Below are 13,893 nucleotides of genomic sequence, written 5' to 3'. Positions count from 1 at the left end.
ACCCGGGCAGTGGTACAGTGGCTTCTGGTGCCAAACAAGAAGCTACAGAACAAGGACCTTGAGTACACTCCCAGCTCCTCTGTCCACAGCTGCTCCAGAGCCATCATGCTGTCCTCTAGGTGGCAGGGGACAGGAGACAAGAAGAGGCCTCTCCACACTTATGAGCATAAGCTAAGTGTCTGCATGCCCATAGGCTGTAGGGGATCCGGGATCACACACACTGAGACCCTTCAGTCCAAGTGACCACAGCAGTCTGAGCCTACATGCAAGAGACACCTGGCTGCCACACATGCAGAGGGGTGAGGCAGAGGTGGAGAGGTAACGGTGGTGGTGTAGAAGCGAAGACACAACAGAGGGACCAGGGGAAGGGACCGGACCTTCATGTTCTTGGAATCAGCCTACTGGGGACATCAGGCCTCTGTCACATGCTAACACGACAGGGATATTTGTGCATAGGCGCTCAACAGATAATGCCCAAGAGGAGGGCACTGGCATGTCACTGTGATCTGAGGAGAGGTGAGGACTGTCAAAGTCTGTTTAAGAAGCCATGCCAAGGGCTGGTGAGATGGCTCAGCGGGTAAGAGCACTGACTGCTCTTCCAGAGGTCCTGGGTTCAAATCCCAGCAACCACATGGTGGCCCACAACCATCTGTAATGGGATACTCACATACATAAAATAAATAAATAATTCTTAAGAAAGAAAGAAAGAAAGAAAGAAAGAAAGGAAGGAAGGAAGGAAGGAAGGAAGGAAGGAAGGAAGGAAGAAGAAAGAGAGAGAAAGAGATCATGCCATCCATTCAGGGGGCTGGAGCGATGGATGGCTCTGCACCTACTACATTGCATAGTCCTGAAGAAGAGTTTGGATGCCAGCACCCACATGACAAGCCGAGAGTCCCCTCCCTGTAGCCCCAGTTCCAAGAGAGAGCTAGGGGGTGAGAGAGGAGCACTCCCGGTGATAGAGGAAGATGTCTAGTGAGAAAGGAGCACGTCCAGTAATAAAGGAGGACTATTAGTGAGGAGGACACCCAGTGATAGAAGAGCATTCCCAGTGATAGAGGAGCATTCCCAGTAATAGAGGAGGACTCCCACTGAGAGAGGAGGACTCCCACTGAGAGAGGAGGACTCCCACTGAGAGAGGAGGACTCCCACTGAAAGAGGAGGACTCCCACTGAGAGAGGAGGACTCCCAATGAGAGAGGAGACCTCCCACTGAGAGAGGAGGACTCCCACTGAGAGAGGAGGACTCCCACTGAGAGAGGAAACTACCTAGTGATAGAGGAGGATGCCCAGTGAGAGAGGAGGACTCCCACTGAGAGAGAAGACTAGCTAGTGATAGAGGAGGATGCCCAGTGAGAGAGGAGGATTCCCAGTGATAGAGGAGGACATGTGACACTCTCTTCTGGACTCTGCAGGAGGATCCACAATATATTGTACATATATTCACAGAGACATATACTCATGTGAGTGTATATGTATATGTGCGTGTGTGTTTTTGTGCATGATATGATCTCATAAGTCCCAGTCTAGGCCCAAATTCACTACATAACTTAGGTGGATCTTGAACTCCTGATCCTCCTACCCCCACCTCCCAAGGACCAAGTTTACAAGGATGAGCCACCATGAGTGGCTTGTGTGGTGCTGGGGACTGAATCCAGGGCTCCATGCATGCTAGTTGATCACCGTGCCTGAGCTACATCCTCAGGCCTTGTAGCTGAAGGTATTTTATAAAACCCACCTTGTTCACTTTGGGGTCTTGCTACCTAGACAGCATTTCTTTGTCTTTTGAAACGGGGTTTCACAGTGTTGCCCTGCCTGTGCTCAAACTCAATTTTATCTAGTTTCTGTTTCCCAGGAAATGGGAGCCACAGACCTATGCCACCAAGCCCATCTTAGCCCACATGTTTAAAATATCATTGCCCAGGAGTCCATGTTCAACACAGGGCAGCTTCCCGACTCTCAGGAGTGTCTACTTTAAGGCCTGAGCTCAGGTGGTTGTGCACTTGGCTGGGATGCATGAATCCGTGAGTTCAATCCCCAGCACTGTCGAATGGACAATAAATTAATGAAGTGTAGCTGGGTGATTCAGGCTGTAACTTCAACACTCAGAGGCAAAGGCGGGAGAACCATGCAAATCTGAGTCCAGCCTGGGCTATGTGGAGAGTACTAGGTTAGCCCAGAACTATGTAATAGATCCCATCTCAACCCCATCCGGCCTAAACTCCCCCATAAGGAAGACCACATCAGGATGTCAACTCCCACAGACTGAACCAACACAATACATACATTTCTTGTTGCTTGCACTGTAACAATTAATATTTTAAAAAAATGTTTAGGCTTTTTTTTGTGTTAAGGAAAATTAAGAAGTTACAAAGAGATATAGAAACCCATCATATTCATGGACTGGACAATGCAGTCTTGTCTGCTTTCCTAAGATGATATGTAGATTTATCTATATAGATTTGCAGGGAAGAGGGGTTTAGCCCTGGGTTTGATTGTCAGGACCACATGCAAAGCACAACAGGTAGGGCACCGGAAGCTGGCCTCAAACTCACAATGTAACCAAGGATGCCCTTGAACCTGATGCTCCTGCCTACACCTCTCAAGGGTTGGGATGACAGGAGTGAATCACCCAGCTAGTCACATGATGCTAGGGATGGAGCTGGGCGCTTTGTGCATGCTGGGTAAGCTCTCTCCCAACTGAGCCCCAGCCCAGCCTAGCCCCAGGAGACTTTTTTACAGACTCTGACAGGCTGTTTCTGTTATTTTATGGAAATGCCAAGGACCTGAGCAAGTTAGCCAAATGGTCATTTCCTAAATTTCAAGACGCACTGTAAAGCTACAAGAATCAAGACATCGTAGAAGCAGCATGGTAAGAGATAAATAAACTAACATGACAGAACACAGGCGCAAGAAACAGACCCACACTTACACAGTCCTTTAGAGCAGTCCTAAGAAGCAGCGGTGAGTCACCAACTCCCCCTTTCTTTTGTGTATCCCTTAGGGGTTCATATGTGTCCCTGGTGCCCACGTGGATGTCAAAGGACAACTTAAAGAAATGGGTTGGTCCTCTTCTTTCCCTGTGTGGGTGCCATGGGTCAGAGTCAGGTCATTAGCCTTGGTAACAAGAGCCTTCCCCTGTTGAGCCATCTTGCTGGCCCATCCAAGACCTTTAAGAAGGGTGTGTGTGGCCTGTTCTGGTTTGTACTTTCTGGAAGCTTCTGGCCTCCGGATAGAGGAAGGGCCAGGGGACAATCTGGTTATGCAGGGAAATGGGAATGGAAATTGGAGCAAGAAAAGTCCTGTGGTCTGAGTAAAACAAAGAGGTGGAGAGTGCGGAGGAGGTGAGGCTGCTCAGAAGCCAAGAGTTCAAGGCCAGCCTGGTCTACATAGCTCTTCTAGGCTAGCCAGGGCTACATAGGAAAGTTGTTCTGTTTTGCTTTTTTAAATCGCTAACCTAGATTCTTAAGGAGCCCTGACCTTGTCGTAGGAAGGGGGAAAGGTGAAGTCAAAGGTCATGGTGACTCATTTCCAGGGGCGAACCCTCTTGGGTCATGGAACCCTCTTGGGTCATGGAACCCTCTTGGGTCATGTTCCACCCAAATTCCAGAAGTCGTTTGCAGAGTGAGGATGGGTGGGACTCAGTGTCCGCCTCGAAGGTGGAGGAATGCAGAGAACATGGCTGGTCCAGGAGTCAGCTGGGCCCCTGCACTTCACCTCCGCCTCCCGGGGCTCATAAGTCAACTGCTGGCAGTACTGGCCCTTCTATCCCCCCTGCCTACGTGTCAGTCCCCTGGGCTGGAGTCATTTCTGTAGTAGCGGGTAAAGGTTCCTGCTGTTTGTGATTCCTGCCTGAACCAGTTCAGTTCAAACCTGAGTTAGAGCAGAGGCTTTTGGGCTTTGGGGCTCAAATTCTGCTATGCTCTGGGTATGCTGTGTGGCCTTGGGAAAGATGCACCCTCTCTCTGTGCATATATTTCATAGAGTGATATATTTCATAAAGGTAAGATGGAAAGCTTCTGGGCCAGCCCTAAGAAGCCGAGTCAGCAAATGGGGACCAATGGCCTCAAAGTGGCTCAAAAGTTGCTGGGCATGTTCTTTTCATTGACCTCACTAGTCTCCTGTCTGTGAGGAAGGTCCAGAGCTGGTCCAGTGACACCCGAAGGTCAGCTGTTCTAGAGTCACTTAGCAGAGAGATGCCTCAGGCTGTGCCCTGGACGTCTGTCCCCACCTGGCTCTCTGGAGTTTCTAACCAGCATGGGCTACGTTTAGCTTGGAGGACAGGGCCAGGAGCGCAAAAGAATCCTGCAGTTAAAGTTTGTAAATGTGTCTGGCACCTTCTCCCTCCTAGAAGCCCCCACAGCTGCTGTTTCTGACCTTGAACAAAAATCAGGAGACTGAGTAAGGGGCTTGGCTGGACCCCAGAGGGCACCCAGAGTCTAAGGGCAAGGCAGTAAGTAAGGAAAGCTGGGTAAGACATGGGCATGGAGCCGGCTGAGGCTTGGAATCTAGGCATGCCTGAGGGATATGACCTTGCTGTAATCCTGGGTATTGAAGTTCACGGGGACAGGGGCTGTCCTGTGTGCTGCAGGGCTCAGGCCAGGCTGGGAAGACTCTGGCACGGCTTTCTGGCTCATGTGGGCCACAACCCCTGGGTTCACTTTACAAGCCAGCAGCTTCACCTCTGTGAACCTCAACCTTCCCCATCTTCTGATGGCTCAGCAGACAGCCAGGCTTTGATTCACTATTTACTGGGAGCCCACGGCGATCTGGTCAGGTGCCAGGCCGAGGAGAGACAGCCAGGACCTTAAGATGGCATCCCAGCCATCCTTGGCCAACTCGTTTGCATTTTCTCTTGTGAACCCTTGGCTCTGGGTTGTGGGCTAGCATCAGGGAAAGCAAGGGCCTCTGAGGGGCAGATGCTTCAGTCTTTAAATCGAGTGGCGCTACACAGCCTCTGAGACTAAGCAATTTGCATCTTCACTCCCGCCTTGCAGCGCTTTCAAGGGTTCTTGCAAGACAGCTGCAATCAGCCTTGCTAGTCACGCGGGTTCCAACCTCTGCCGCCCTCCCAGGAGCCACCAGCGGGTCAGGATCAGGGTACCTAAATTGCAAGAGCCCACGCCCGTGCGCCCCCGGGAGGTGGTGCGGGCGACAAGGGAAGAAGGAGGGGCCAGCAGGAGAGAGCGCAGGGCCACGCCCACCCGCAGGTGGCCTCGAGCCCTGAGAGGCTCGGAGCGGGGGCCGGGCCCGAGGGCGGGGCCTTTCTCCTGCCCGTCCCCACGTGTCCCAGGTTCCTGCCCCCCAGGCCCTGTGCTTATAACCCTGGATGCGCGCCTCTCTCAGCCCTGCTCCGCCGTCTGCCACTGCCGCCCGGGATCACTGGTAAGAAGTTCCGGGCCCTTCTTGATCCCCACTCTCTATCCAGGGTCTCATGACCAAGGAATCCCAGAGGGAGCGAGCAGCTGCAGGGGGTGGGCGCAGGGCGGCCCCCGAGTGACCGCGCAGTTGGTGGAAGGAAGGAGGCTGATGTCCGGGGCTCTGTGACGCACGCGTTCCTCCTGCCTAGGGAACCCATGGAGGAGAACGGGTCCCAGGGTCTCGGGAGCAGGAGGACTATGGAGGTCCCCTCTGGATTTTCACGATCCTCTGTGTGCTGCGAAGGCTCCAAGTAGAGCCCCGGAGAGTCCAGAGGGTTGGGGGCTTCCGACTCCCTCTCTCTGGATCAGACTCACCGATCTATGTTCAGGCTTGTTTCTCAAAGTAAGCAAAAGGTCCAGCCCCTCTTTGCCCTTAGGGGCTGGGGCACGTGCCTTTCTCCTGAGTCTGACAGTACCCTGCTCAGGTGGACACGCGAACCCTGCCTACCCGTCCCGGGTCCTTCCTAGGCTGTTACTGGCTTCTCTTCTCCGTGGGGTGCAATGCCAGGCTCAGTCTGGGTGGGGCTTCTAGTCAGGTTTCCTGCTAGCTGGCTTGGCTCTTTGGGGAGGAGCCCCTTCGCAGGAAATGTCTGTTTCTGGCTTGTTACCGGCTTGGGCCCTTCTCCGGGAAGGCAGGCTCACCGAGAAATCGAGGGAAATCTTCTCCAGGAGAGCTAACTGCACTCTCAGTATTGCCCTCTGTGAAGTGGGTCTGTCAGGCTGTCTGCAAGTGCAGCTGGCAGGAGCAGACCTGCCCTTTCCCCAGGGGTAGAGCAGGAAAACCCTTCCTTTGATCCCTCGCTTTGCGTCTCCTCCACTTGGCAGGTGACCCCTGACGTCAGCCTCCCAGCTCCGGGGCTGCCAGCCTTGTGCCTGGACTCGGAACTCTTGCTGCCCAAGAGTTCAAGTTCAGTGAGCTGTTTTGAGAGCTGTGGCCAGGGTCTGCCCACTTGCTCAGTGGGTCTGGGATGAAGACCTGAAAAGACAGGGTCCCTCCCCAGCCCCCTAGTCCCCCACTCCTCCACCCCCTCCCCCGCCCCAGACAAGGCCTTCAGAAGGAAGAAGACAGTGGAGAAACGTAAGACCTGGGCTGGACAGAGACTGGAATAGCCTCCATTTCAAACTCCCCCTCCCCTCTCCCCCTCCCACCATAAACCAGCCAAGTCTGGGAGCATTGGAAGGGCCTCAGGCTGCCCAAGGAATTCTGACTTTACCCAGTGCCCATGGAGTCCATAAATGAAGGGCAACTTCTGTCCACTACCCACCTCCTCCACGCACATAGTAGGACAGAACAGCTCTTAGCACCCTTGGTCAAGTGTGCCCCTCACCCCAGCTGCCTGCCTGCTCTGAGCTGAGGAAGTCAGACACTCCAGGAGCCTTGGGGTGGAGTCACGCCCCAGCCCACCTGCTGCATTTTCTCAGGGCCCATCTCACACTGACCTTGGACGCCCCTAGGTCAGCCAGATCCCTCCACCAGGCTGTGAACACACGGCTTCTGGAGTGAGTGCCTTCCTTGCGGACAGCCCTGCAGAAAGAGATACGTTGCTGAACTCTGGGTCTGAGGCATCAGTTTTCTCTTAAGGTTTTGGGCAGAGTTCACTGCCCAGGACCTGGCTCCCTGCTCTTTTGAGACTGGTTCCTCCCTAGACCTGGAAAATGGCTGGGCACCCAGAGCCTCAGTTGGTAGCATTAATGAGTGGACTGGTATGTTCTTCGAGTGTTACTGGAGCTGTTAGCATCAGAGCACGGGCCCTGGCTGTCCCTGAAAAGCTGTGCTCTGCTAGCCCCCCCCCCCCATAGCCCAGTTAAAGAGACAGGTAACAGTAAAAGGCAGATGAAGGACATGTAGTCCGCATAGCTACACCAGGAAGAGGAACAGAGGACACCACCCCAAGCCCACCTTTGGCATCCTGACACGAGGTTTAGGTTTTAACTTGGCAAAGCGCCATCAGGAATTGCTCAAGAATGCAATCCCGTTCAAGGTGTGGCCCGGCCATCATTACCTTAGCTAAGTGGTCAGAACTGTGTGACTTCGGCTCTTGGTTTGTTTGCTTATTTATTTTTGAGACAAGGTCTCACTATGTGGTCCTGGCTGGTCTGGAACCAGGCTGGCCCCAGACCCACAGAGATCTCCCTGCCTCTGCCATCCAAGTGCAGAGATTAAAGGTGTGCACTACCGTGTCTGGTCTCTTGGGAGAAACATTCCTTCCCTCAGCCTCCCCAGAGCTCCAGGTTTTCCTTTCCCCCAGCTTGGGAAGTTCCTGGGAATTCCGTTGTTTCAGTAGTCAAAGGGACAGATACACGTGTCTTCAGGCCTTCCAGAACAGCTACACTAGATAAAGGTTTGAGTCTCTCACCAGAGATTGGTAAAACCCGCTTAGTCTCCCTACTTGCCTCCTTCGGGCATGAAAGTCAGAAACCCGTCAATCAAATATAAACAGGCTAGATCCAGTAGGAGGATGGTGCGCCTCCTGCTGATCAGTATTGGTATTGCAGTCTAGTTTTATCAGACATGAAACTGCAGAAGAGTCATCTCAGGGGTCTTCTGGGCCAGGTCTGGTCAGGATTTTAAAAGAACAGTAATAACAGACCAATTAGAACTGAGTAATCATGACAGCAGATAGAGCCGGGGTAGCTGTCTGTAGTCTGGTGACTCGTCACCAAGACAGGAAGCAAAGGGCAAAAAAATCCTAAGAACCAGGGAGTGACTGTAGTCAGCCTGGGCTCATGTTAGTTAGCAAGGTAGGTGACACTCTCTGTGGCATCAGCCAAAGCCAACAGACCAGTGCCCAAACACCTAACAGTCCAGCCAAAGTACTCCCCAGGCCCAAAGAGGCTCGTGTGGCTAACGTGACCAGAGCAAGAGTCACATGCATGTTATCCTCAGGGACAGACTGCTACTGACACCTATTCAGATTGAGAGCCAAGATGATATATATTATTATATCCAGCTCACAGGCTTGTGGCTTCAAGCCCAGCATGCGTGTAAACATGTGCACACATATGCACACACTCAGGTGCACACCACAAGTACACAGAGTCACTTTCTCAGACACCCAATCTTAGGGGTACAAACATACACACCGGTGCAGGCACACACGTTGCAGGCCTGCATGTGTGCTTCTAGGCACGCAGCCCCTGCAGGACACAGCCCTTCATAATGCATAGACCCGGCTGAGGCCCGAGCAGTCAGGGCAGGTGTCTGACCTACCTCCCTTCCACCCTCGAAGCTTCCAGTATCCTTGGAACAGACTGGGAGGAAGAAATGACCATTAAGAGCTGGGTGAATCTGCAAGGGGCATCCATTCCTCGGATGCCCTGAGATGTCTGAGAACTCCCTTACCACCCGTTGCCTTCCTCTTCCCTCTGGCACCTCTAGAGTGGTATCCAGGCTTGTCCTACAGAGATCAATAGGGCACACAACCCAGTTGATCTGCGTTTGGGGGCCTGGCTATTCCCTTAACCCGAACTTCAATTCTTCTGCCTAAATTGGGGCAAACGCCTAATTAACAAAAGGATTCGACATAAGATGTATGGATTTAGTATCTTTTCTTTTATATCTGGGGGTGGGGACAGAGGTCAACATTGTCTTCCTCAAGTCACTCCACATTCTCCCCCTCTGCCTGTATGGCTGAGTGCTGCATGTGTGCAGTGCTCATAGAGGCCAGAAGAGGGCGCCAAATCCTCTGGAACTGGAGTTACAGACTGGTGTGATTTTTCCAAGTAGGAGCTGGGAATCGAACCCAGGTCCTCTGAAAGAACAGCCAGGGCTCTTAACTATGGAGCTGTCTCCCCAGCCTCCTCTCCACCTTGATTTTTGAGATGCCGTCTTCCACTGAACCCAGAGTTTACAGATTTGGCTAGAATGACTGACTGGTGAGTTCCAGGGCTGCCTGTCTCTGCCTCCTCTGGGATTACGCACCAGCACACCCAGCTTTTTTTTTTTTTTAATTTATTTATTTATTACACATAAGCACACTGTAGCTGTCTTCAGACACTCCAGAAGAGGGCGCCAGATCTCGTTACGGATGGTTGTGAGCCACTATGTGGTTGCTGGGATTTGAACTCTGGACCTTCGGAAGAGCAGTCGGGTGCTCTTACCCACTGAGTCATCTCACCAGCCCACACCCAGCTTTTAAAATGGTTGCCAGGGATCTGAACTCAGCTCTCAGCAGGTATTTACCCACTGAATTGCCTCTTCAGCCTCTTCTGGAGTGTGAGGATGGCTTCCGGTGATGCGTACAGAACTTGACAAACCGGATGGTTTGCATACACTCACCTAGGGGCTGGGGTGCAGCTCAGTGGTAAAGTGTATGCTTAGCAGACACAGGACTGTAGAGTCCATCCTCCACACCACCACAAGGTCTCCATGTCCCTTGACAGGTCACTCAGCATCAAGTGGCCACAGGGGTCTCATTATCACATTTACTTTCAGAGTGGTTCATCTGGCCAGGAAGGCAGACTACACGGACTCCAGGGACCTGTACCTATAATCTAAGGTATTTTCCATCTTTGTCCTGCCTCCCTTCTCCCTCCTTCCCTCCTTTATCCATGGCCAGTTGCCTAGCTGCTGTTGCCATGGGCACCATCATCTGGCTTCAGGGTCAGGGCCTGCTGAGTCACCCGGCAACCCAGGTCCAGAGCAGCTGGCTAAAGGTGGGCAGGCAGTCGCTGCCTGTTGGAGACTGCAGGCAGTCAGGAGTATCAGTCCATGCACTAGCAGTATTGTTCCTGAGGTGTTTGCAGCAAGGCTTGCCAGAGACCTCCGGGGCTGACTAGAGAGTGGGCCCTGGGAGGATATTTGGGGGACTGCATAGTCCTTGCTCCAGCTCCCAAGTCCACCTGCAGCTGTGACTAGCTAAGCCCTGCAGCTTAGTGCCTGGTGGCCTGGGAAAGCCACTGGAGCTTCCTGGTAGTGATGGCAACCAGATGAGCCCTGCTGCACTCCCTGAGTCTGCGGAGGGCCATTGTCCTTCCCAGCGACATCTAATAAAGAGCCTAGCTGACTGCCCTAGTGCAGTGACTCTCAGCCTTCCCAATGCTGGGACCCTTTAATACAGTTCCTCTTGGTGTGGTGACCCCCGACCATAAAGTTATTTTCGTTGATACTTTATAACTGTAATTTTGCTGCTGTTATGAATCGTAATGTAAATATCTGATATGCGACCCCTGTTTGAGCACTGCTGTTCTAGTGGAAAGTGAGACACGGAGACCTGGGTCCATATCTGACCCTGCTGCCTACTGACATTATAATCACCTGGCTGGCGGCTGAGCTGCAGACCCTGAGCTTCCTCTGTAGGGTCCAGAGTGATGGCTGGCTCTATAATAGCGCCTACTCTCAGGGCTACATGCAGGGCATGCTGGGATACACCCCACCCGAGGGCTCTCGCAGAGCCTTCTGGGCAGAAGAAACAGCTGCAGGAGAAAAATAGACAAGACAGTCCTAGTACCTTCTGGAAGGTTCTGTTAGTTGAGAGACAGGTTGTATTATGGTCGCATGACTGTGGGGGCTGCTGGGAAAGACCTTCAGGCTACAGAGAGGCAGTCTGTCCATCTCGCTCCTCTCCGGGCCGGTTTCTCCATCTGGACTCAAGCAAACTTGCCTTTAAACCCTTAGAGAATTGAATTGACAGAGATACTGGGAGTCTCTCAGATCCCTCTGAGTTACTACCCCCAGAACACAGAGTGTGACAGGGCACCTCGAATTCCAGTGAGCCCGGAAGGGAGAGCAGCCTGGGACCAAGTGTCCTCTCTTGTGGCCTCCTGTCCACCCAAGGCCGGAGGCGGCGTCTATTGCTGGACAAGGAGCCAAGGAACAAAGCCAGGCCTTTCTCTTTGACCTTGAGCTGCTTGTTCTATGACCTTGACCACTGACCTCCCCAAAGCCCTACTGTCTACCTATATCTGTGGTCCTTGTGGAGGCTCAGTGTGATGTACACTTGTGGCCCTGCCCGGCACACTTTGCTTTGGCAAGGAACAGTTCTCAAGGGGGCGGCATGTCAGCTGCCTCCTGCTCTGGCCCCCCAGGGCCCCTCCCCCCCCCCCCCCCCGCCTCCCACTGTACACATCCCTCAGACGCTGGCTTTGGTCCAGCCGCTCAGTCTCAAAGGCTCACTTTAGCTGGATGGGTCTGACTCCAAGGTCTGCCTCCTCATTGCTGGTCCCACCCCCAGCTCCCTGCCACCAGCATTCTTGGATCCCATGTGCAACATGTGCAGAGCAGTCAGGTCAGGGACCCCTGGGAGGGGTGCATGTGGGACAGGTGGATATTCTGTCCCCAGCATCCCAGTTGTTTATCATTCAAGGGATAAAGCTTTCCAAGGCAGCCGGGATGGGGCTGGAGCCAGGAGAGACCAAGCAGAGATGACCTGCTACATTGTACTTACTTATATCTTTCTTGCTCCCTCCAGACAAGATGTCTAGCAAGGGCTCTGTGGTTCTGGCCTACAGTGGTGGCCTGGACACCTCCTGCATCCTCGTGTGGCTGAAGGAACAAGGCTATGATGTCATCGCCTACCTGGTGAGGAGGTGCCCTGTGTGTCCACCCTTCCCCCATTGCTCCCCTCACTGCCCACACGTCACTGTCCTCCGCCAAGCCTTGCTTTTTTCTCTCTCTACAACCCTCCTAAGACAGAAGGAAAACAGCCTCTGGCTCCATGAGCCGCCTCCATTCTTTGACCAGAAAGGGCTGGCTCTCAGGAAGGTGAATAAAGGATGAAGGCCACCAGGCAGATCCTTAGCTTGCCACTGCTCTGTCTAAAGGGGCTATGAAGGCACATAGTCCTAGCTCTCCACGTGGCCTCCCTCCAAGCAGCCTTCAGTTCTGGGATGGCAAATAGGCCCTCAGAGTAGCTTAATGCTACTTCCCCACCCAGGGTCTAGCGCAGACATCACTAATCGAGCCGTGGCATTTACAGTCCTTCACAGTCTCAGAATCTGTAGTCGTGATGTGGTAGTCAGGCCTGTGATTTAGAAACTCCAACCTAGCTAGCGCAGCTGAAGGCCACAGGACAAAGCCAAAAACCAAAAGTCAATTCTTGGCTCTCATAGCAGAAGTCCAGGAGACGGAAGTCTTCAGGCACGGCTGGATCTGGGCACCTGCCTGCCCTGCTTGGTCTCCACTTGGCTTCATTCTTGACCTTTTCACAGTCAGGGAGATCAAAGCCCAGCTGTCTCAGGCTCACTGGCTGGTAGTGAAGCCCAAGGCTCCTCCCACTGGCTGGAGTCAGACCTGGGGCGTTCCTCTCTATGCCTGCACCTGGGGTACATAGGGGGAGGGGAGGGCATAATGAGCTCCCACCACCGCCCCTGGGGAGAGGATCCTCCCAGGGGAGAAGGTCTGAGGAAAAGACTGTTGCTTTGGATAGTGATGTTGGCCTTGGGCCAGGAGGGGTCTCTGTGTGTAGTCTGCTGCCTTTGTTACCTGCTACAAAGACTGGGGGGGGAAGGGGAGGGGATGGAATTCACCTGGTGAGTGTCAGAGGTGTGTGTGTGTGTGTTGTGTGTGTGTGTGTTAGCACTACAGTCCCCAGAGTTGCCGGCTGGCAGGTTGACAGCTGAGCAATCTCAGACAGGAACGTAGAGCTGGGCCTTGGGAAGAGCCAGGATCTGAAGAGCAGCCTGTGGGTACCGGTGGGGACCCGGCAACGGGCCCAAGTCCACAGGCAGAATAGGTTTAGTATCTGCTGCCCACCCAAGTGCTGGGATAAGCTGGTCCCCTCCTGTGGCTCCCTCCTGTGGTCAGGGCACATATGGGCTCAGGGAAAGACTGAGACCTGTGGATAAGACATGTACCTGTGTCCCAACCACCTGGACGCCAGATGCAGCTTTGACAGGGAAACCAGTGTCTTGCACCCAGCCACACAGTGCCAAGTACGAGCGGCTGCATAGGCCCAGACCCTCAAGTCGTCCCACGAGCCCCTTTCTTTCCTCTGTCACCTCACCAGCCTGAGGCACCCCCTTCTGCTGATGGAGACTGTTTGTGGGTGGTGGCTGGCCGGCCGGGTTCACCCAGGGGCCTCACGATTCTCTCTGCCCTGGGCTTACTGGCCTGTTTCTGTTCCACAGGCCAACATTGGCCAGAAGGAAGACTTTGAGGAAGCCAGGAAGAAGGCACTGAAGCTTGGGGCCAAAAAGGTAAGACGTTGGAGGAGGGTCTGTGATGGGAGGGGCATCAGAGCTCCTGTGCCCTACATCCCCTCCAGGAGGGCAGGGTCAAATATGCTGCTTTCAGATAGATGTGCACCACCCGACATCTATTCGTCTACCTGTCTGCTCACCTGCCCACCAGTCTACTTACCTACTAACTTACCTACCCATCTACCCAGTCATCCATCTACTTACCTACTAACCCACCTACCCATCTACCCAGTCATTCATTCACCTACTAACCCACCTACCCATCTACCCAGTCATTCATTCACCTACTAACCTACCTACCCATCTACCCAGTCATTCATCCACCTACTAACCTACCT

General features: G+C 53.4%; 1 protein-coding gene across 2 annotated transcripts in view; it reads left to right on the top strand.

Moving 5' to 3' along the window:
* Positions 1–5,282: 5,282 nt before the first annotated feature.
* Positions 5,283–13,893, top strand: part of Ass1 (argininosuccinate synthase 1) — a 50,854-nt gene continuing 42,243 nt past the window's right edge. Inside the window, exons 1-4 of one of the 2 annotated variants that reach the window (XM_085835036.1) lie at positions 5,283–5,381; positions 9,852–9,915; positions 11,827–11,936; positions 13,484–13,552. In XM_085835036.1, coding sequence (XP_085691162.1) covers positions 11,832–11,936; positions 13,484–13,552 — 174 coding nt within the window. In that variant the 5' untranslated portion in view covers positions 5,283–5,381; positions 9,852–9,915; positions 11,827–11,831. The remainder of the gene's footprint in view (positions 5,382–9,851; positions 9,916–11,826; positions 11,937–13,483; positions 13,553–13,893) is intronic. The other variant, XM_021181036.2, reaches the window with a different exon arrangement.

Source organism: Mus caroli, unplaced genomic scaffold (genome assembly GCF_978045245.1).
Source record: "Mus caroli unplaced genomic scaffold, Mus_caroli_1 scaffold_2, whole genome shotgun sequence".
Lineage (NCBI taxonomy): Eukaryota > Metazoa > Chordata > Mammalia > Rodentia > Muridae > Mus > Mus caroli.
Note: the sequence above shows the minus strand (reverse complement) of the source record. Positions and strands in the feature narration are given on the sequence as shown.